General features: G+C 38.4%; 1 protein-coding gene across 2 annotated transcripts; it reads right to left on the bottom strand.

Annotated features, from left to right (window-relative positions):
* Positions 1–1,284: 1,284 nt before the first annotated feature.
* On the bottom strand, positions 1,285–24,887 carry LOC134596788 (sentrin-specific protease 1-like). Of its 2 annotated transcripts, none has more exons than XM_063444790.1 (18): positions 24,792–24,887; positions 22,120–22,168; positions 21,792–21,895; positions 14,349–14,421; positions 10,902–11,079; positions 9,361–9,523; positions 8,587–8,684; positions 8,246–8,499; positions 7,350–7,407; positions 6,870–6,908; positions 6,703–6,787; positions 5,984–6,118; positions 3,814–3,945; positions 3,434–3,634; positions 3,184–3,263; positions 2,662–2,746; positions 2,491–2,586; positions 1,285–1,896 (listed from the first exon to the last, which is right to left on the bottom strand). In XM_063444790.1, the coding sequence occupies exons 2-18, from the start codon at positions 22,121–22,123 to the stop codon at positions 1,834–1,836; spliced, it is 1,848 nt and encodes a 615-aa protein (XP_063300860.1). In that variant the 5' UTR covers positions 22,124–22,168; positions 24,792–24,887; the 3' UTR covers positions 1,285–1,833. The 2 variants fall into 2 exon arrangements, with proteins under 2 accessions (XP_063300860.1, XP_063300861.1); XM_063444791.1 differs by having other exon boundaries at positions 21,792–21,892.
* Between the last annotated feature and the right edge of the window lie 136 nt (positions 24,888–25,023).

Here is a 25,023-nt window from a genome sequence, read left to right as displayed (position 1 = left end):
TAGTAAACTCTTTATTATTCATTTGTGCTTTTTTATCTGATGTAGCGCTTTAGATTTTTTTTTATTTATTTGCTGCATTAATGTCGTTATTCTTGCCTTTATTTCTGAGTCTTGACCTTTGACAACTGAAAGACTGTAAAGGGAGATCTGGAGCAGCATTGATACACCTTTTACATGCTTATATAGCCAGACGAAATTGTGAGTTATCAATTGTCTCCTATGGTCATTTTATACGTAGCTGTGGATCAAAATGATTAAGCAGTTTTATTATATATTCTTTATATTGGTTCTCTATATTGCACCCCTATCAGTTTTTTCTGGGATTACATCTGTTGTGATTGCCCTTAAAGTTTGAGAGTGAATTCTTCAGTACGAACAAGAAGTCATTGTGGAAAGAATGATTAAGTATTAATCGTAAATCAACATCAAGTGCACAAATGTTTTACATTTTATTTAAATAGAAAATAGGCAAGTGAATAACATGAAAAAAAGCTTCACTGTACACAATTTTGTATAGAAAAACTACATTAAATATTTCTTGAAAAGCAAAAGCAGAAAAAAAAGCAATTAGAAAAATATTTTTCTCCCCAAATATATTATTTCGCCTTTCATTTCTTTACTCTGTCAGTCTTGCTGGTCAAGTGATTGCTACAGTCAAACATCTCAGGCCACTAAATTGTGATAATTAGCAAATCAGTTAATATCCACCGCTGTCATGAGTAGTTAAAGGAAAACCATCATTAAAACGTTTGCTTTTTACATATATGAAATCATTTTTTACTGCAGCAGATGCAATTTCCACTCAATGAATGCACTTTTAACATGACGCAGACACCTGTGGTTGCGAAGCATTTAGTAAGTAGAAAGATTGAGGTTATCACGGCTATACAGAGGTGAGCTTCCCATTTCCCTGCCATCAATGATAACTTTGGAAGCTAAGTCAGAGCGAATTTCATTCATGGAGTAATCCTGAGTCAGTCAAGTGGCACATCTAACAAAGGATCACACTAAATAAACAGAGGGGGGAGGACACACACAGACCGACCAGTTTGTTGCAGTAAAAGTAGATTTTCCTTAAGAAGGGATACAAGGGAAATTACATAATATTATATTGTAATGAGTTTTCCTTTAAACCGAATTGAGGTAGGCTTAAACCATTGATAAAAAAAAAAAAAAAAAAAAAAAGCACAACCATATTAAAGAAGTACTCTTATATTACAATTATGCACTAGTACTTCAAATCTTATCCCCACCTAACCCCCCCCCCCCTACCCCAAAAAAAAAAATTCCACTATAGAAAAGACAGAAATCAGAAAGTGGTTTGTTATATCACACTTAAGTACACACTTTATAAAACAGTAGCTGGAAATATATATATTCTATTATACAAGTACAAACAGTGAATGCTCATTATCAGAGCAAATAGTGCTGGAACTTATTAACATACACCTTTGCAGTTAATGTGACTGAACTTTATAGGCGTGTCTGAAGAGAATTTACGGTTAGAATCACAGCTCAAAATGCAAATATATTTTACTCAATGAAAATCCCATCTGAAAAATTACATAAGTAGGCATTTATGTTAAATAGGTCTATTTTTAGACAGAATTTAATGTAGGAAATTACAAAAAAAAATAAAAAAAAAGTCAAAGGTTTGGCAATATAATTAACAAATATGGCAGGAAGCCATAACAGTTTTTACCATTTACATTAGTAAACGTGTTGTGTTATAAAAAAAAAAAAGCTGATGTTCCTTGGTCCATGTTCTGCTCAGTGAACGGTGATACATTTGTCACCGGTTACTTTTTGAATTCTCTTAATTCCAGAGAAATTTCAAAGCAATTTCTGATGAAGAATTTCCCAAACCATTTTCTTTCTGAAGTATGGCATGTGACGCTGCAATCAAAAAGAAAAACGGGGGGTGAATCTAATTATCTTAGCAATTATAAACTTGTTAAGAATAATGTCTTTGTCAACAGGGGTCCTCTGAAACACTGCTTGGATACAGAATATCTAACTGAACCCAGTATTATATCTGCTTTTTAGTGCCAATTATGTGGAAAAAAGCATTACATTCTAGGATGGGACATTGTCTTAAGGGAATTGACAGGAACTGAAGATGGATGCTAGGAGAAAGATGGCGAAACAAGTAAGGGAAAGCTTTAAGTAAGCAAAGACCCTTGAATGACTAGTGACATTTGGTGAAGTCAATAACACACAAAACATTTTAATAAAATAGCATTATTGGAGTGGGGATAAACATAGAAAACTGAAAATCTGTTAGACTGTATTGAAGTATTTTCATATTTGTTTTGCTGGATAATTTCCCAAAGACCAACAGGTTGGATGAAGAGAGTTAAATAGAATGGACTATACAGATACATTACTTTAATATCTATTAAGAAAAAGCAGAGTGAACAAAAAAAATAAAAACCCACACACAGCACTATAACAAAAATGGGATGACAGCAAGCAATGCTTTGGAATTACCTGGGTAAAGGTGATTGGCTTATCTTTGGTAATGTAGTCTGCATACTTGCAGGCAAACATTCCACAGTCACTCCCATTCATTTGTTGTGGGATTTCCTAAAAATGAATATTTAAGCATTTAATTTAAGCAAGCCTAAAAAAGACACAGGTATAAATGTCACAAAAGCATACCTGATTGTTCTTGCAGGACAGAGTCCAATCATTTGTGTCAAAACATACTCCCTTTTTATCTAGGCTCTCTTGTTTTAGGTAATGTCTGTATGGAGAAAAAAAAAATTGATAAACTTGCTTGAACTACACACACACACACACACTTATATAATACTTAAGGGTTTGTAGACTAATCTCCAAACTGCAAAGGATGAAAACATGCATTGCAAATTTGTTGACTATAACAGAGTGGGAGAATTTTTCTTAATTATCTATTGTTGACTACATTTTGCCTTCAACTCACTACAATTCAGAGTTTAGTAAATAAATCCAATAACCAAGCAGAAGGCCAGAATTTCACTATAGGAGATTGCAGAATTTGAAGTAGCAACTGAAAACTGGCAAGATGGAAGATTTCTACAAATCGATTTCTGGAATCATTAATAATTGCAATGTTCTATGAAAAACTTTTATTAAAAACAAAGTGAATGTAATAAGTACTTGGTTAAAATAAACAAATGTTTATAAATCAGGAGTACTTACAATAATATTCTGCAAGCTTCATTATTTAAACCACCCATGGAGTCATAATATGTGATGGACTTTTTCCTAAAATCTATCACCTGAAAGGGAAGAGAAAAATAAAATCAAAACAAAAACAAAAATGTTTGATTTCCTCCTATAGATTAGACAAACACAATTAGAAAAAGTGATATACTGAATCAATATAGAACAGTTTAACAACTAGAACGCAATATACTTTTCATTTAAATGGGTGCATCTCTTTACTTACTGCTAAACACCAATGAACTCCAAGGTGAACTGGAACCAATATAATGTTCATTGAGAATATGTCCACCTTTTTTGTCCATCTTTTAACAGCTTGATAGCCATTTTTCAACTTGGGATAAAAGAATGTGTTGAATGCATGGACCGTGGGAAAACACTTTTTCTTGCTTCTTTCAACCAAAAGATTCATATAAAAATTTATAATCTGAATGTAGAGAGTGAAAAGTGACAGATTGTACTTTATAACACTTAAACAAATTGAAAGATATAAAGCAATATAAAGAGCTGTTTAAATTAGAAAAATTTAAGCTTAGGATTTTAATTTTAGTTTGACCCCTCCCCCCAAAAACACAAAACACACTACTACACAGTTAAAATACATACCTCATCATTTAGCCAGTTCAGATTATTCAGTGTCATAATGTCCTTACGGGTAATTGCTAAACGAAAGGCTTCACTTAAAGTTTGATCTTGGCTGCCACCAAAAAATGCACGTTTTATTTCTCGATCCATTTCCTAATAAACAAAATAAGTGGTTATGGCTAAAACAGCTTTAAAAAATGGTTACATTGAATATGCCTACACACACACATCTGTTCAGAACAGTGGGAGAGGGATCTAGGCGAGGAACTGGAGGGAATAGAGTGGCAGGAGATATGGGAGGCCAACCACACAGCCTCTATATGCGTTACATTACAGGAACAAGCTGTTAAATCAATGCTAGGGTGGTACACAACTGCGGTCAAGATATACCACATGAAAGACACCAACAGATGTGTACTGAAGAGGGTGCAGTATGAAGGGAACGTATGTCCACATGTGGTGGGCATGCCCACAGATAGCACAATTGTGGCAAAAGGTTAGAGACTTGGTAACTCAGGTACTAGCCAGGGCCCCTCCCCTGGACCCGTGGATATACCTCCTAAGTAGGACCAGACAAGTGAACTAGAAACGAACAGAAACTTATACACAAAATAACCCTCGCATCTAGGAAAGCGATGGCCTCCGATTGTCTTAAACCTACCACACCATCAATAGCGGGGGTCCTTAACAGAATACGGGAAGTCCACCTAATGGACGACCTCACAGCAAGACTTAAGGGGACCCAAAAAACATTTCAGAAAATATGGGCACCATGGGAGGATAGCCCCCTGTGCTGAGGGACATCGATTTCCCCACCCCCCCACCACCCATCCTCACAAGACAGAATAACAGAGCACAATTCCCCAGCAGCCTTTTGTACCACCACCACCACCACCACCTCTCTTATCTTTCTCTATCTCACTTTTCTATTACTGTTCTTCTCCTCAAGGTTAACAAATTCAGGGGGCGGAACCAACTGAGTACTGGTATAAGAAAGAGAATAAGGAAAGAGACGCGGAATCTCAAAGTCTATGACAAATATCGCATGACACAGATCAAACAGGGACATAACCAGTGGGAAACACATCTACGTTGATGTACCGTCTCATTTCACTTGATCAGAATATAAGAAGCGCTGTTAATCTCTTAGAAAGGACAAAAATGTTGACAAGAGGTAACTTGATTGTGTAAATAACACGGACAGGAGGAATGACCCTAGCAGAGCACATTAATCAGGAGCACTCAGACATAAATCAGGGTAAATTGAAGCGTTAAAAGGTGCTGCAAGTGTTACTTTTTATCATGCTTATAATGATATAAAATATGTTTATTTTCACATATGTTCTGTACATGTAACCTCTGTCGATGAAAAATAAAGAATTAAAAAAAAAAAAGGTTACATTAAAAACCATATATTTCAAAATGACCGATACCACCAATAAACGTGAGATAACTTTGAAGATTGCTTTACAACCTAGAGTACAGTGACTAATTCAAGTAGGATTGGGCTGCGGTGAGAGTTTTGTTCTGCACTGGATGTATAAAGTGAGATTGAGATAGATACATTTTAAAGGGGGCCTGTAATCTAAAGAAGAAAACAAACAAATTCCTTTCAAGATTACCATATAGCAGCATCACAATGAGAACGTCCTCTCGCTTTGCATGTGGAAATGCAGCGTCAAGCAAAACCCCAAAGGCAGGCGCAGAGGTAACTCAGCGCTGGAATCAGGTAAGTGTTCAAAGGATTGTAATCCTTTTAAGGATGGAGCGGGGGAGGGAGGGCAAGGGACACTAAACTGTTAGGAATACATCTTCAAAGCAGAGGACACATACAGACAGAGCAATGTTTTTCTATAAAAAGGATTAGCTGCATTCAGCATCATGCTGTGTGTGATAACACTAAACATTATCGAACATTCAAGGATCTGAAGAAGGAAGTGCCTCTAGTGAACTTGACAGTCAGAGGCATGTTTTTGACAAACTGTAAATTTTGCCATTTCTCAGAAATGCAAATTTACATTTTCAGTCAAAAGTTGTCGAAGTAGAGGTTTTGGTGCTTAGAGGCACTGTAAAAGGCAAATACTAACCATGTCTTATAGCTTATTAAATACAGTAGCTGGTATATTTTCGCCACATTAGTGTGTTTAGTGCACACTGCAAATTAAGTAGGTATCTTGTTTAATAAACGTACCTCTGTTAATTCAGGAAATTCATTCTCCTCTTCCTGTATTTCTTTTTTTGGAAGCAAAGTCACAGGTATTTCCTTTTCAAGAGGCACCCTTAGGTGCAAGTCTACAGATTCTTGAACCGAATGGTCCCGCAATCGCTATGTAGATTAGAATGCAAAAACATAATTAAAATAAATATTACATTTACAGCTGCACTAAAATAAGTCCTTAGTAAAGCAATTCTGAGCCATAGAAGTCCCTGCATTCTCTAGCTGCCATGTATAAAGAGCTTTGAAAACCTGCTGCAATAGCCACTTGTATAGCTCCAGGTTTTCATTAACCCCTTAAGGACCACATTTCTGGAATTAAAGGGAATCATGACATGTCACACATGTCATGTGTCCTTAAGAGGTTAAAATACATAAATGGAGGAAATTAGTAATGTGACTAAACTCTGCAAATTGTGTGTGTGCAAAAACTTTACATATTTGCATATTTTAAAACACTATCTACTTAACATGGGTTAGTTTTAGTATCCCATGTTTCCTTAAAGCATATGAACATAGATTTTCCTGCACCATAAAGATAAGCATTTACTAAAGAGGATCATACATTAGAGTCTTTGAATTTCAGTCAAAATACTCAACCTCTTGCAAGAACTAACCCAAATTAACATTTTGCTCTGTATGCAATTAACATTCTTCCCTACTGCCTATTGTTTAGCCCCCTACACATACATTACCTCTTTCTGTAACTGTAAAGCACGTGCTTTTTCTTTTTCTATTTGTCTGCTTCTTTCTCTTGCTCTTGAATCATAGGTGCTAGAGCTAATAAACATGGAATGAACATTAGTAAGCAAAAAGAATGAGTCATCAATTTAAGAAAAGAAAAAAAAAAAGTGTTACTTACATTTCTTTTATCCAGAGTAATGCCTGGAAAATTGATTGACTAAAAAAAAGAAAAAGAAAAGAAAGAAAGAAACGTAGAATTATAAGGATATTCATTGAAAGAAAAAAAAAATGAAAAAAAAAAAAAAATGAAAGCACACAAACTTGCTTGGGGCTACCATTATATAACATGGGTCAGATTAGCACTATAAGTAATTCTTATCCAAATATACCCTTTTATATTTACACATTTAAGATTGCCATTTTAATCTTAAATTTTGCAAACATGTTATAGAGAGTTATAAAAAATAAAAAAAGGACTCCTCCACCCCTCTAGAATAGCTTTTAATACAAACTAATGCCCAGCAATATAGACGTGGTCTATTTATTTAACATAGACAATGTCTATATTGCTGGGCATTAGTATGTATTAAGAGCTAAAGTGTCAACTTTCTCTTGCACTTAAAATATACCAACGTCAGAATAAGTACTGAAAACTCACCTAGTAGATTTTTGTTCTTTGGGTACAGCATCTTCAAGGACTAAATCTGAACTTGAACCTGAAAAGTGTACAAACCAGCTTGTTTCAGACATCGTAAAAAGTAAAGAATGTACAAGCCTGAATAACTGTATGACATGGTCATGCGAGTTGATTTTAAAATTTGAAACATCAGAACGTAACTTAGTGTAACATTACAACAGTGCTTAGACTTTGTAGTCAAGACGCGTAGCCACCACATACATACCACATGCGAGGTCACCCGTCATAGGATCCCATACCGAACATGAACATCCATGAGCGACAAGGAGAGCTCATAGACGCTGTCTACTACAAACAGAGTACATACTATACCTTACACATGACGATGGGACGAAAATAAAAGATAATTCACAACACTGCTAATCTACCTACAGAGAATCATAAGGCGTAAACATGTCCTTAAACTATGTTTGTTACTACTAAAGGCCTGCGAGCATAACTTTCCTGTTATATTTTCCATAGTTGTATTATTTCAAAGGGGGGGGGAAGGAAAAAAAAAAAAAGAGGGGAAATGAAACATATTGCAACATAGTTATGGAGCTCTGCTACATGGAATGATGTTTTAGGTTCAAAATGTCCGACACCACACTTGTCTGTCGATTGTTTTTCATGACGGCCTGCGAGCCGAATTGTCATGTTATCCTACAACCAACAAATAAAGAGATTTACCAAAAAATAAAGAATTTGTAGTCAAATGGCTTTTGGAAATTGTGAGCCCTGATTACAATACAAAAAAAAAAAGTGTGTGTGTACGGTCATCTTTCAAAGAAAAAGGGGAGAGGAAAATTTAAAAACAAAGCATGTTTAAAATTTTGCATGTTCCAAAAAATAAAAAAAATAAAATAAAAACTACGTACCTTCAGATTGTGACGGACTTGTGTGATTTTGTTCCTTGCAGAGCTGTTTATTAATAGGGATTCTAGCCTCACTGTTAAGTTTAATTTCAGATGTGTTATTAAACAATGGTTCAAGAACATGAGTCGATGGCTGTATAAAACTTAGAGAGGGCTTGTATGACGTTTCTAAATCAAGGCTATAAGGTTCCAGGGAACTGAGGCTTGAAGCACCAGGTTGTTCTGAAATACTGTTGCTTGAACTCAAACACCGAGATCTGCCAAAAAAACAATACTGTTTCAATAAACATGCAATAAACATACGTTTACAAAATATGCAAGTTCTAAAGATGATTGCAACTTACGTTTCAGGAGGAAAGATAGAGGTTGTGGACAGATACGTTTTCCCAGTCACTACCTGTAGTAGTTGCCTATAAATCTCTTTTTCTTCCTCACGTACAGTCTGAAAAACAAAGACCGGAAACAAAAAAGGTGATTATGGGAATCTGTGTTTTAAAAAAATAAAAAAAAATAAAAATAAAAAAAAATCTCTTCTGTTTTTAGAGGTAGTCATATTTTTTTTTTTATCTAAGAAATGCTGCACACAAATATTTGTACGTTTGTGCCAGAGGTTGCACACCTGGCACACATGACAGCAGCAGCCCCAAATTGCATTCGGGAGTCATAGTGTGAATTCTGTACAAAAATGACATCACTCCTCAGCACGCCCTGCATGCTGGAGACAGACATTATGAGCTTCTACATTTGCAGGCAGCACTGGGATCACACCTGCAAGGGAAAGCTTCAAAGTCTCCCCCCCCTCCCCATTTAGTAACATTTGCCTTTTATATTTTTAGAATATATTTAAAACCCTCCCTTTTGTCCAACCCTAACTCCCTGCCTCCCTTCCCACACCTGGTTAAAGCTAGTGCATGCACTCTGTATTTTAAAGTTTAAAAAAAAAAAAAAAAGAAAGAAAAAAGTTAAGTGTAATACATCTGACAGGAGATAAACATGTTTGCTTAAAATGTTTACAAATCAATATTTCATGTCTTTACTCAGATGTAACCAATCCAATAGACAATTGGAAGCAAAAAGGTATTTTTAAAAATTGGACACATCACATTTTACCCATTTACCTCTTCTACGGTACTGAGATACCGTCTTTGAACTTTCTTTGGACTACGTCGACATGTGCCACTTCTTGAGGATGAACCTGCAGCGCTCTTAATAGGAAACGATTTTTCAAAAGCAGAGGAGAGACCAGAATTTGTTTTTGGAAAAACCGAGTTTGAAGGCCCACTAATAAAATAAAAATGCTTAAATTACCATAAAAAACAGACATTAAACGAACCCTGAAGTTACAGGTGTACCAGAAATGCAGTTCTTAAAAATACACCAATATTTAGTTTACCTTTACCATGAAAGTTTAGGTATTAACTGTCAGAACACAATCTACATTTTGCTTTATTATTTGACGGTCGTCAGATTGTCTACAAGTAAAGAAATGGTGAAAACATTGACTTCTGTATGACATGTATCTGAGGTTAATGTACTAGATTAGAACATAATGATTAAAGGGACACTGTACGCTCTGCACAATTACCTCAAGCGTCAGATTTTTCCGATAGGAAAGCATTGAATAATGCTTTCCTATGGGGAGGTCTAAGGCGCATGGCCATTCCCGAGCATGCGCGTTAGGTCTCCCCTGGCGGTTGAAGTTGGCGGGGGAGGAGCGTGGGCGGAGCCTGACCCAGAGTCGAGGGACATTGGCGCTTGATTCAGGTAAGTGGCTGAAGGGGTTTTAACCCCTTCAGCCCCGTGGGAGAGGGGGACCTTAAAAACCCTATAGTGCTAGGAAAAGTTTTGTTTTCCTGGTCCTACAAGATCTCTTTAAGAACAAATATTGGCCAGAAAGCACATATGGCAACTTAAAGAGTACTCAATGAATAAATTAAAATATATAAATAAAAATAGTGGAATATCAGTTAAAAGGTAAACTATAGTGTACAGATTCAAGTAAAGCTTTACTTAATCTTTCTCCAGCCACCTGACCCATATTTTTAACCTGCAAGAATGCAGACATCTACAGACTACTTTTCATCCCAATGCTTCTTATAGAGAAGCATTATGTATAACAAGTGCATGAGAAGGGTCAGCCAATCAATGAATGCAATGTTTCTTTATGAGAAGCAAAGATAAATTTGACATCTTGATGCAATGTGTAAGGACACAAAATGTCAACTACACAGTTTGACTCTGTTCTCACTCCAGAAGCACCATGTAGTGACAGCCAGTTAATATAACAGCCAGTAGAGGTTTATTTAGCCCCACAATCTAACATTGCCGCACTTCCCAAATGGCAATGTATTACACTGTGGAAGCAAAACGCATGGGGCACTACACAGAGACCACTTCATAGACATGAAGTAGTCTGGGTGCTTATAGTATCTACCAACCAAGTAAAATCTTGAGATACATGGGTGGCAGTTGCAAAGTTTGTCACCAAGCAAAAACAGTGTAGAGAATACAAATTTGAATGTGTAACTATGAGCAATTACACATAATTCCCCCCAAAAGTATCCATCACGTCTTTACCATTAGGCATAGCATGTCTAGAAAGACATGTCAAAAAGGTACAGCCACTAAACCATTCTATACAAACTGCGCATGCTTTTACCTCATAGTTTTGGCATCTGGATGGATACATCGAACTGCTCTTGGTTTCTGATTGACAGAGATTTGTGCTGGAAATATCGAAGAGCGACCATTGCCATTTTGCTTTGCTTTAACAATGTCAAATGACGGTGTGAACATTGTTGTGTCCACAGTCATCGGCTTCCCAGTTTTTGACATTTCTGAGAGGGAGACACAAAAAAGCAATATAAAAGAAAAAAATACAAAAAATATATCACAATTTAAATTCACATTAAAATGTATTCTTTTTTTCTTGCAGGTAAATATACAGTCAAAGTTCTGTTGCAAGCTGTCATTTGGTTGAACTATTTGGCAATGAATTTCACTGTAGCAGTGCGATTTGTTTGAAATTACCAGGGACCCAATTTGCTCAATTCAGTTATTTGGTTTAGTGAATAGTAACCACTAAAAGTATTTTAACAGTCAAATGCAGGAGAACCCTCGAGGTTGTAAGTTCCTGTGCCTGTAAGTTTTTGTAATTGTCCCATTTATTGTTTAATATCCCCCTCCAATAATATACTACGGAATTTGTTGGCGCTATATAAATGCCAATAATAACTAAAACATTAAGTCAGCTGAGTCTGTAAAATAACGTTGTTTGCTGAATAGACCCCTCTAACCCCTTAATGACCGGCGACGGTTCAGGACCGTCATCGGAAAAATCCCCTTGAGGACCGGTGACTGTCCTGAACCGTCACAACAGTATTATTTGCTTACCTGATCGCCGCGGTTGCCCCGGCGGCGATCGCCATTGCTCCCGGTGTGGGGAGACTGCCTGACAGCCCAGGCAGTCTCCCCTCGGCGAATTAGGACCCTAAAGCCATGTGATCACTCAGAGCGGTCACATGGCCACAATAGGTGTCCAGGTATCTGCCTGCAGGGGGACTGCCTGCAATGGGGCGAGTTGGACTCATGTAAGACTACTGAGAAGCAGATTGCAGTAGTCATGGCGAGAGAGGACAATGGCATGGACCAGCACCTGGGCCGCATCTGATGTAAAGTAGGGGCGGATGCGCGCAATGTTTTTAAGATGGAAGCGGCAGGATTTGGCAATCGACTGGACATGAGGGGTATAGGAGAGGTCGGAGTCAAAGAGAACACCTAGGCAGAAAGCCTGCATGGTGGAGCTGATGGTAGCACCATTAATGTGGAGTGAGACAAACAGGGGTAGCAACACTTGAGAAATTCTGTTTTGGATAAGTTGAACTTAAGGAAGAGGGCAGCTATCTAGTTCCAAATAGCAGAGAGGCAGTCAGAGATACTAGTCAACAGGGGCGGACAGATAGATTTGCGTGTCATTCGCATAGAAGTGATATTGGAAGTCAAAAGGAGCTGAGGCAGTATAGATTGAGAACAGTAGTGGACCAAGGACTTAACCTTGAGGGACACCAACAGAGAGGTTGGGAAGAAGAGGCAGAGAAAGAAACACTAAAAGAGTGCTGGGTGAGGTGCGAGGAGCACCAGGAGAGAGCAATAACTTGTAGACCAAGATTACGGAGGATGAGAAGAAGCGGTTTATGATCAACAGTATCAAAAGCAGCAGAAAGGTCAAGGAGAATTAGGATAGAGAAGTGACCATGATATTTTGCAGCGAGTAGATCGTTTAATACTTTGGTCGGGCCATTTCCACAGAGTGCTGAGTGCAGAAACCAGACTGATGTGGGTCGAGCAAGTCTGTCAATCTCACATACACAAGTCTTTCAAGGATCTTGGACGCAAAAGGCAGTAGGGAGATAGGCGGTAGTTGGACAAGGAGTTAGGGTCAAGGCTGGGCTTGTTTTTGGAATCGGGGTTACAGTCGCATGTTTGAAGGGTAATGGAAATATGCCAGAAGAGAGGAAGAGATTGAGAATTTTAGTGAGATGCAAAGCAAGAGAAGGAGACAGAGTACGGATGAGATGTGAGGGAATAGGATGAAGGGAGCAGGTGGTGGGGCGGGAGAACTGGAGCAGATCAGAAATCTCCTCCGCTGTAGCGGCAGAAGGAGTGAGGTTGGGGGAAATATTGTAAGAGGAGGAATAAAAATGAGAGATCTCTTCCCTGATTGTAAAGATCTTATCAATGAAGTGAGTTGAAAAGTTTGTGGCGTTTAAGTCGGTAGGAGGAGGAGCAGCAACAGGGCGAAGAAGAGAGTTAAAAGTGTGATATAGCCGTTTGGGTTGGCAGGAGCGCGTGGTTATGAGGGTATTGAAGTAATTTACTTTTGCAGAGGAAAGAGCCAAGCTGAGATGCTGTTTTTTTTTTTTTTTAATGTAGTTTTTAAAACAAACCTACTTTATGAAAATTTAAGGGTTTTTTTTTTGCGGCCCACAAACTTAAACCTTGTATATTTGGCCCGGGCTAGCCTTTGAGTTTGACATGCTTGCTTTAAGACATTTGCATACAACTAGCATTATACATATATTACTAAGTTGATGGTCACAGAAGTATAAGCTTGTGTGTGAACTACAGTTATGCCAGTTATTTGCTTGAAGTGCACATGATACTCGTATTCCCCCTCTAATCCAGCCATGGAAATAGAACTAGCTTCTTCCAGCTATGAACCAATGAATAGATAGCAATGACGTGGAGGTATGCAGTTGCATAGCAAAGCATGTTTCAAGGATATAAACAGATACAACTGTAATATGAAACACATGACTCTGGATGTCCAGGTCACAATACACCCAATTAGAAGATGTGCACTCTTAATTGACCACTCAATGCTAGCATTGAATCGGTTCCTTTTAACAGACTATAGCAAAACAACAACATTTTCACAGAAGTAGTTGCGGCCCCTTTTCCCAAGAATTTAAGATCTAGTCACACACACAAACACACACACACGCCTAAATAAAAATCAAATGCAGTCTTAAAAATATCCAGTAGTTAAAAAGTTATTGCTTTGAGTAAGTGTGCACAGTTCAATGGGGTTTGGAACTATATCCAAGGTGTCATCCCTCAATTTTGAAAGTTCTTCATAAAACATACATACAAGAACAAAAGGAGAGTACACCCCCAAAACAGGGGGGCAGGTATGTTAAAAAAAGGAAAGAAAATTTATATTGTCAGTAAAATAACTTGCTTAGAGATAAGCCTAGTGTGGTAAATAAACCTAAAACCCACAGCTAGATTGTACAAAATGTATCCAAAATACAAATACTTTATTGAATCAAAAGGATAAATTGGAGTAAAGATGGGGAGTCAGAATAGTTTTAGTGTGTATAGCAATACTAGATCCCAACCTTATTTATTGGACGCAGAAAATAGCTAAATACAATATGGCTGAGAAAAAGCCCTTGTAGTTACTGCTGAGATCAGAGGACAAAACAAAAAAAAAAAAAAAAAGGGAAAACATTTTTTTCCCCATTTCAGCATGTAACAAAAACAGCATCATCAATAATGTCACAGAGAACAGATATTCACAGAAATTCAAAAAATATAAACTTACCTTTATAGAAATTTGATTTTGGAAGGGAAGTCATTACCGGTCTCTCCAAGGGTTTATGTAGAAATGTAGTGAACTGGATAAGAAGGAAAAACAATAAAAAAATAAAAGTTTTAAATTGCCAATTTACAACAACTTTAAGCAACAGGTCTGCACAATGTAACATGTAGAAATTGAACGAAAACATATCAAAGATTATGCACACACAAATTTTTGTAGTCATTAGCAAATGAAAAGCATGGGAAGAATGTATCCTGTAAGATTACCGATATAAACACATAAATAATATCCTGGATTAAGACAATTTAAACTCTTAGCTTACTCTAGAAACTACACAGGGTTTTCCACAACTATTCTAAAAATATTTTTTAGAAATCTAGCAGAGTGGAAGCCTGATGTAAAGTAAAGTGATAGGGCAGTGAAGGGGTTAACCCTGAATAGAATATGGTAAGAAAAAGGAGGAGAGACGCTGCCGTAAAAAAAATAATGATAATTTAAAATATTACTTTTAATAGTGAAAAGATACAAGGTGATCATTATACAAAATTACTCTCAATAGACCTAAATGTACAGAAAGGAAATAGAGAGAATCTGTAAAATTTAAAAACGTATTAAATTAGAAAATGTCAGTTGGAATGTCTAGGTAGACAGATATAATGAAAAATTAGATGTCTAGCTCTAAACAGAGAGTACTGAAACTGTTGAATGAAATTAGTCACTAAAACAGTGTAACAAATGAAGATTACTATCGAATGTTGCAATTTATCAAGAGTTACAACCTAATAGTCATCAGAGCATGTAGGACCACACAGCAAAGTGTAAAAACACCAGCGAAAATAGTATACTCTGTAAAGTGCCTGTAAATATAGGCAGAGCTTTAAGACAAAAGTTTTATATAATCTCTTATTTGCAGACATTTTACTTTTTATCTAAGAGATATGAAAAATCAATAATGCTGTTCAGCAAGCTGAAAGAAAATTTAGAATAAAGGGAAAGGGATATAACAATCTATGCCTACAAGGACACCTTTCACTGAATAATTATGACACCTGCAGAAATGAAGTTAGTAATAAATGACTACTACAAGGATATATATAAGTCTCTGTGCCTTCAGGGGCACCTATCAGGTATAAGAACTAACCATGGTATTCTAAAAATAAAGAACGTCAAAAGATGGATTTAGTACTAAGGCAATGCTGCAATCATAACCAAATAGGTAAATAAAACGAACTCTCAGAAAATTATTAAAAAGGAACAGAGTTGTATTCAAAACAGCACTGTCACGCCAAAGTTATCTTTCTCCTATTGTTGCCTCTTCTCTTCCGCTCTCAGAATCTGTTCTTTTCTTTAAAACAAAAGACAAATTAGGGATTACTTTGTCTTATGTATTTTTCTTACATTTTTACCAAAGTAGGAGCTTAAGTCCGTTCCATTTCCTGTGTCAAGGAGAAGGGTGAGTACTTTCTTTGACACAGGAAGTTCAGCTAATTTAAGTTCCTCCTTTGGCAAAAAAAAAAATTCAAGTGTAGGAAAAATACATATGACAAAGTAGTCCCAACTTTGTCTTATGTTTTAAAGAAAACTAGATCAGAAATAAAGAAGAGGAACATATTCTGAGAGAGGAAGAGAAGAGGAAACAATATGAGAAAGGCGAGTACAACAGTGTGACAGTGCAGCTTTAACCCTGCAGTGTTGGCATTACTGTATCTACTAAACAGCAATGTTTTACATTACAGTGATAAAATTACATGACCATTGCACCTAGAAACCACTTCCTTAGAGATGAAGTGAAGTGGTCCAGGTGACTTTGAAATAGTACATTGCTTTTTTGTTTACCAAAGATCTAAATACACGAATCTGGGCGATATTCAATACTATAGCAAACCCTCCTAGACAGGATGCTGCAGATTCCATGTGCCAATATCGACACATTGTAAGAAATGAAAATACAATTGAATTTACAACTTGCACTTACCAACCATTTCTTCATTCTGTAACCTTGCAATACTTAGAAAGTACCTGAGCTTCTGCGTAAGCCTAAGTGTCATTTTCAATACCATACTACACCTCATTTTATGAAAAATAAAAAAAATTCAGAATTTAAAAAAAAAATTCTGAATTTACAAAAAAAAAAAATCAAGACGCAATAAGCACTAGAAGGTCGATACAGAGTATATAATATGATGGGATGTAGAGCAAACTATGTACAATCATAAATGGCATCGTAACCCACAAGATGGACTACACCGATAACGAATCGACCCACATTGTTGCTGTACATATTAATAATTATAATTGAATCCGACATAACACTGTTAACCCCTTAACGCCGTTCTATGCCGTCCCACATTAAAAAGGGCTTTAAAACCGTTGCAGCGGCATAGAACGCCGTAACGGCTTGCAGCCCCTGGAGCTCCAATTTACTTACCTCCGCTGCGATCCTCTTCTGGAGGGCTGCCTGACAGCCCAGGCAGCCTTCTCCCGGCATATGAGGCCCCCAGGGGCCATGTGATCGCTCTCAAAGAGCAATCACATGGCCCCCTATAGCTGGCTGTGGATTTGCCAGCAGGGGGACTGTCTGAAATGTCAGACAGTCCCCCTGCTGGTGGGAATAATAATAAAAAAAAAAAAAATTGAAACAATTTAATATAAAATATATATATATATATATATATATATATATATATATATATATATATATATATATATATATATATATATATATATATATATATATATATATATATATATATATATATATATATATATATATATATATATATATATATATATACATACATATACAAAATCCAGAGAACCCCTGCACTCCAACTTCAATAAGAGAAAATTTTTTACCTGGTGCTCTGGTGGCAAAACAATACAGGATACAAAATTACCGGCACTCAAGGATTGAAAGTTGCTTAAATCTTCATTTATTTCGAAGGGAACAAAATCGACGTTTCAGCTCCTCACAGGAGCTTTCATCAGGACATGTGTCCTGTGAGGAGCTGAAACGTCGATTTTGTTCCCTTCGAAATAAATGAAGATTTAAGCAACTTTCAATCCTTGAGTGCCGGTAATTTTGAGACAGACAGACAGACAGACAGACAGACAGACAGACACACACACACAGTCACACACACACACAGTCACACACACACACAGTCACACACACACACAGTCACACACACACACACAGTCACACACACACACACAGTCACACACACACACACAGTCACACACACACACACAGTCACACACACACACACAGTCACACACACACACACAGTCACACACACACACACACAGTCACACACACACACACACAGTCACACACACACACACACAGTCACACACACACACACACAGTCACACACACACACACAGTCACACACACACACACAGTCACACACACACACAGTCACACACACACACAGTCACACACACACACACAGTCACACACACACACACAGTCACACACACACACACAGTCACACACACACACACAGTCACACACACAGTCACACACACACACAGTCACACACACACACACACAGTCACACACACACACACACAGTCACACACACACACACAGTCACACACACACACACACACAGTCACACACACACACACAGTCACACACACACACACAGTCACACACACACACACACAGTCACACACACACACACAGTCACACACACACACACAGTCACACACACACACACAGTCACACACACACACACAGTCACACACACACACACAGTCACACACACACACACAGTCACACACACACACAGTCACACACACACACAGTCACACACACACACAGTCACACACACACAGTCACACACACACAGTCACACACACACAGTCACACACACACAGTCACACACACACACACAGTCACACACACACACACAGTCACACACACACACACAGTCACACACACACACACAGTCACACACACACACACAGTCACACACACACACACAGTCACACACACACACACAGTCACACACACACACACAGTCACACACACACAGTCACACACACACAGTCACACACACACACAGTCACACACACACACAGTCACACACACACACAGTCACACACACACACACAGTCACACACACACACAGTCACACACACACACACAGTCACACACACACACACAGTCACACACACACACACAGTCACACACACACACACAGTCACACACACACAGTCACACACACACACAGTCACACACACACACAGTCACACACACACACAGTCACACACACACACAGTCACACACACAGTCACACACACAGTCACACACACACAGTCACACACACACACAGTCACACACACAGTCACACACACACACAGTCACACACACACACACACGATTACATTAGTATACACGTAGAATTTAAATACCCATAAATACATATATATTAAAATACTACATGTATATTTAAGTAATCTTAACATAATTATGTGATTTGATTAATTAAAATTTGATTGACATGCCTGACACAGGGAGAAAGTGCAGAGAAGTTAATTCGCAAGCACTATACTTGGCCCTGTAACTCTCCAAGACACCATAAAACCTGTACACAAGGGTTACTGTTTTACTCGGGAGACTTCGCTAATCTCAAATATTAGTGTAAGTTGTATTACAACGATGATATTTTAAGTAAAAGTGACGTTTTTTACAGACGAACTGCACTTTTATGGACTATATTATTGTTGTAAAATATTTTACTGTTTTAAAACATTAATATTTGTGTTTAGTGAAGTCTCCCGAGAATAACAGTACCCCCCATGTACAGGTTTTATGGTGTTTTGGAAAGTTAGAGAGTCACATATAAGGCTTGCATTTCATTTTTTTGACATTGAAATTTGCCAGATTGGTAATGTTGCCATTGAGACCGTATGGTAGCCCAGGAATGAGAATTACCCCCATGATGGCATACCATTTGCAAAAGTAAAACAACCAAAGGTATTGCAAGTGGGGTATGTCCAGTCCTTCTTAGTAGCCACTTAGTCACAAACACTGGGCAAATATTAGTTTTTTGCTTTTTTCACACAAAAATAAATATGAACGCTAACTTTGGCCGGTGTTTGTGACTAAGTGGCTACTAAAAAAAATAAAAAAATAAAAAATAGACTAAACATACCCCACTTTCAATACCTTGGGTTGTCTACTTTTTCAAATGGTATGCCTCATTCCTGGGCTACCACACCGTCTCAAAGGTAACATTACTAATCTGGAAAATTTCAATTTGAAAATGGAATGTTCTATATTTGACCCTGTAAAACTTTCCAAAACACCATAAAATCTGTTAATGGGGGGTCCTGTTGTACTCTAGGGACATCGCAGATTACAAATATGTAACAGTACAGTATTATGACATTCACAGCTAAAATGTCAGAGGGAAATACAAATTAAAAAAAAAAAAACTTAATTTTCTCAAATTTTTTTACAATTTTAGTCATAATAAATTTTCCATATATGAATAGTTAATGATAAATTAAAGCCCTGTTTCTCCTGAACAAAATTATATATAATAAGTGTGGGTGCACTTAATATGACAGCGGTGAATTACGATTGAACAGACATAGCGCAAATTCCAGTTTTTGTTTACGTTTTGATCAGAACGTGCACTATTTACTCCGTCCTGAAGGGGTTAAGCATGTATTGTATTATGTTGGCCTGTCTTGGAAAAATAAAGAATAAAAAAAATTTAAAAAAAAATAGTACACTGTTCAAAAAATTTAAAAAGGAACACAAAAATAACATCCTAGATCTGAATGAATTAAATATTCTTCTGAAATACTTTGTTCTTTACATAGTTGAAAGTGCGGACAACAAAAATCACAAAAATAAAAAAATGGAAATCAAATTTTTCAACCCATGGAGGTCTGGATTTAGAGTCACACTCAAAATTAAAGTAGAAAAACACACTACAGGCTGATCCAACTTTGACGTAATGTCCTTAAAACAAGTCAAAATGAGGCTCAGTAGTGTGTGTGTGGCCTCCACGTGCCTGTATGACCTCCCTACAACGCCTGTGCATGCTCCTGATGAGGTGGCGGATGGTCTCCTGAGGGATCTCCTCCCAGACCTGGACTAAAGCATCTGCCAACTCCTGGACAGTCTGTGGTGCAATGTGACGTTGGTGGATGGAGCGAGACATGATCTCCCAGATGTGCTCAATTGGATTCAGGTCTGAGGAACCGGCGGGCCAGTCCATAGCATCAATGCCTTTGTCTTGCAGGAACTGCTGACACATTCCAGCCACATGAGGTCTAGCATTAGGAGGGACCCAGGGTAAACCACACAAGCATATGGTTTCACAAGGGGTCTGAGGATCTCATCTCGGAACCTACTGGCAGTCAGGCTACATCTGGCGAGCACATGGAAGGCTGTGCGGCCCCCCAAAGAAATGCCACCTCACACCATTACTGACCCACTGACAAGCCGGTCATGCAGGAGGATGTTGCAGGCAGCAGAACGTTCTCCACGGCGTCTCCAGACTCGTGTCACATGTGCTCAGTCTGAACCTGCTTTCATCTGTGCCAGTGGCGAATTTGCCAATCTTGGTGTTCTCTGGCAAATGCCAAACGTCCTGCACGGTGTTGGGCTGTAAGCACAACCCCCACCTGTGGACGTCGGGCCCTCATGGTGTGTTTCTGACCGTTTGAGCAAACACATGCACATTTGTGGCCTGCTGGAGGTCATTTTGCAGGGCTCTGGCAGTGCTCTTCCTGTTCCTCCTTGCACAAAGGCGGAAGTAGCGGTCCTGCTGGGTTGTTGCCCTCCTACGGCCTCCTCCACGTCTCCTGATGTACTGGCCTGTCTCCTGGTAGCGCCTCCATGCTCTGGACACTACGCTGACAGACACCTCAAACCTTCTTGCCACAGCTCGCATTGATGTGCCATCCTGGATGAGCTGCACTACCTGAGCCACTTGTGTGGGTTGTAGACTCCATCTCATGCTACCACTCGAGTGAAAGCACCACCAGCATTCAAAAGTGACCAAAACATCAGCCAGGAAGCATAGGAACTGAGAAGTGGTCTGTGGTCACCACCTGCAGAACCACTCCTTTATTGGGGGTGTCTTGCCAATTGCCTATAATTTCCACCTGTTGTCTATCCCATTTGCACAACAGCATGTGAAATTGATTGTCACTCAGTGTTGCTTCCTAAGTGGACAGTTTGATTTCACAGAAGTGTGATTGACTTGGAGTTACATTGTGTTGTTTAAGTGTTCCCTTTATTTTTTTGAGCAGTGTATTTTTATAGCACCAACATTTTCATCAGATTACGGTAAAAAGGCAAGTTGTGTATATTTATTTATTTAAGCCACAGAGCCTCTATATGTTTCTCAAGCTATCACAAACAGAAGCTAGATACATGTAAAAATTAAAGCAGGTTTAAAAGAAAAGTATTCAAACCTGGATAGCATAGGTGCAGGAAGAATCTTGTGCAGGATCTTTACAAGGTGCTTTAAATGTGGAATTTTGTTCACTTTCCCATACCATTTCTCGTATATCATCTGCTGCGGGGAAAAAAAATAAAGAATAAATGTCGACATTTTGAGAAATATATCTATGCCAGTACTAAAAACAAATACAATTATAATTAAATAAATCTGGAAAAGTAAACAATCCACAAACATAGAAAATAACTATTGCTTAACCACTTAATGACAAAAAGCATACATATGCAAGTATGTGTGTAAGCTATTCAGTTAAGGTTTAATTCTATAAAATACGAACTTACCCATATTATGCTCGTCACAACCACTGCATTACCAATATAGTTCTAAAGCCTACAATGGAGAAAAGAAAAAATTGTGTGAAAAAATAAGAAATTGCTAACACTATTTTTTTATTCATTAACATGTGCACCAATAGAGCAAGACTCTCTCCCTTTAAACACACCCCCTTATACTCCAGACTGAGTCAATCAAGTTCTCATGTCCTCTATTAAGAAAAGAGGAAATGTCAACTACTTTTTTCCTCCAACAAATACATGTGCAAAGTAAAGATAAAATTGCATTCATAGTAAAAACTACTTTCACTTCATTCAGGTCCACATCACTTCAATGAGCTGAAGTGGTTATTTGGTTTATCTTGCCAGACAGCAAAGGAACTGGGTTTTTTGTTAGAAGAGCCCCAGTTTCTGTCAAACTGCTCAAATAGTTGCTGCACTGACCAACAGTGTTATTTTATATAATTTATAGGACCACTATTGTTAATACAAATGTATTCCTACTGCTACAGTGTCAAACATTTAAAATATTGTCCTTTATTTTAAGGACATAGCTGCACTGGAAAACATCTCCAAGTGAGCTATGCTTTCTTTTGGACTACTCTAAACCTTAAATCTAAAATTCATTTTGAATTCACACTTTAGTGAATAATCCTTTACAAAAATGCAAATACACTCAACTCACAAGGTTAAAATGGAGAAACTCCAGATAGTGAGCAAACACGGATACTTAATTTCAGCATTGTGTAATAAAACGACATACAAGTATTCTAGACACATTAAAGGGTTACTCCAAGCACTATGACTACTTTGGTGATTTCAAATGGTCACGGTACTTGGGAGTCTGTATGTGCTGAGCTTTTTACCATGAAACATTGGCAAACAGAGAAAATACTCTTAATTGTTGGTTTAACCCCACCTCTAAGAACTCTAATGTTGCTCACAGATGGGGTCTGTCATAATCACAAACAGCAGTCCATCCTATCCAAAGACACTGGCAGAAGGAGTTTTTTTTTTCTACTTTTCTTTTTTGGTGGGGGAGACTCATGCTAGTATGAATCACGCTATCCACTAAAACACTGTTTTTAGTTGGAATAACCCTTATATGATGAAAATCAAAACTTACTCATGTTGTGTTCCAAACACAGAAGGCATGTTTTGAATGCTGAATAATTATGTTTGCAAAACCATTTTGTCATGGTTTCACAAAAACGTGAATGCCATGCATGCGCTTTAGCCACCCCCACAGAGTGGCGTCAGAGGAAGCGGAGGGCAGTCCATGAAGGAGAGAAATGCAGAGGTAGCTATAGTGCAAGTAATAAAACTTTTTATTCCTTACACTATAAAATCCCTTTAACATACCATCATGGGACATTATTAGTTTGTTGAAAGCGGCAGCGTCAGATTTACCATAATAGCTCAGAACGTAGTGATTAGAAGCAGCAGACACAGACAGGCATCTCAAATGGTTTCACAGCTTAACGTCACAAGACTGGACAACCAGCATTATACCCAATTCAGCACTCTGTAGTGTTATGTTGTCCTATTGGTTATTAAAAATATATATATATATATATATATATATATATATATATATATATATATATATATATATACACACCTCACTAGTGCCAGATGAAAGAGTAGTACAACACTTACATCAAATGACCTCTCCAATGATCCTTACAGCATTGCAAGCTCATTTAAGTGGTATCCTCATTAACCTATCATTCTTAAAATTTCTATTAGTTTGTTTCATTTGTTATTAAAGTCCCCTTCAAGGGGCACTATAATGAAAAAAAAATCTTATTAAAATTGGTTAAAGTGCCTGGAGTCCCCGGTGCACTGTCCATCCAATCATTGTTAAATCATTTTAGACCAGTTTAACACTGAATGAGAGCCCCTGGCTACCCACTGGATGTATGGCTTAGGCAGAGCTTTTACCAAGTCATAACTAATTTCTCTGAAAGAGGCTGAATGACTGACACTCAGCCAATCACAGACACCCATTGCTGCTCAGGCTAATACTTTCTCATTAGTTCAAGCAGCAGAGGCCGAGAACTCTCGTTTAGCATAAGAAAAAAAAGACAGTTTAATGCAGACAGTAAAGATGGTTCCAGGGGACTCCAGACACCATAACCACTTAATGGAGAAGAAGCATCATCATGACACCTACAGTGCCCCTATACTAATACAGGAAAGCACCTGGGAATAAGTTGTCACTATATCCATGCCAATAAAAATCAGATCTGATATGGCTCGCATAGCCGCACAGCATTGTGGGAGTTTCAGAGCAGCAGCTGGTGGTGGTGGTGGTGTACCCACATTCTCCCATTCCTGTCGCCATGGTGACCAGTCAGACGGTAACTATAGCACCCCTCCCGCTGCTTTTCCCATGATGCTCCGCCGGTCAGAGAGCCAGCTGGGAGTCTGGGAAGTGTAGTATTACAGCCATGGCGCCAAAGTCCAGCCCGTAGCCCGCAGCGATAGTTACTGGTCCTCCTGGCTCCCAGTCAGTGACCCGGGTACCGGCCCCAGTCACTTAGTGTGAGAGTACAGCTCCATGCTACCTACACCCCAATTACTCTCTGACTGGACTCCCCACACACAGCTTTCCGCAGCGCGCGCGTCACGGGGGGGGGGGGGAGGAACCGCGGGGGAGCTCGGGTAATAGCTCGTACCTGGCCGATATCCCTGGCGAACTTCTTCGGTGACCCGGTTCCGTTGCGTCCAAAGCCTTGGCCCGCTCTGAGGGGGTGTGGGGGGGGGGGGTCGGCAGTGGGTCCTTTAGCTATTGGCACATGCGCAGCCGGGTCAGAACTTACGGCGCATGCGCGCATCGACCAATCAGACGCGTGCGTACATTCCTACCGTCCCCTTGCGCGACACACTCGCGCGATTTAAACAAATCTT

Source organism: Pelobates fuscus, chromosome 1, assembly GCF_036172605.1.
Source record: "Pelobates fuscus isolate aPelFus1 chromosome 1, aPelFus1.pri, whole genome shotgun sequence".
NCBI classification, from domain to species: Eukaryota; Metazoa; Chordata; class Amphibia; order Anura; family Pelobatidae; genus Pelobates; species Pelobates fuscus.
This window is presented reverse-complemented; position numbering and strand designations above follow the sequence as displayed.

Bases quoted from the DNA above. Each gene is read 5' to 3' on its own strand.
- LOC134596788 (XM_063444790.1), bottom strand. The intron at 8,685-9,360 runs GTAAATGGGTAA...TTTGTTTTTCAG, and splicing joins ATCTCAGTACCGTAGAAGAG to ACTGTACGTGAGGAAGAAAA. The intron at 6,909-7,349 runs GTGAGTTTTCAG...TCTTTTTTTTAG, and splicing joins AAAGAACAAAAATCTACTAG to TCAATCAATTTTCCAGGCAT.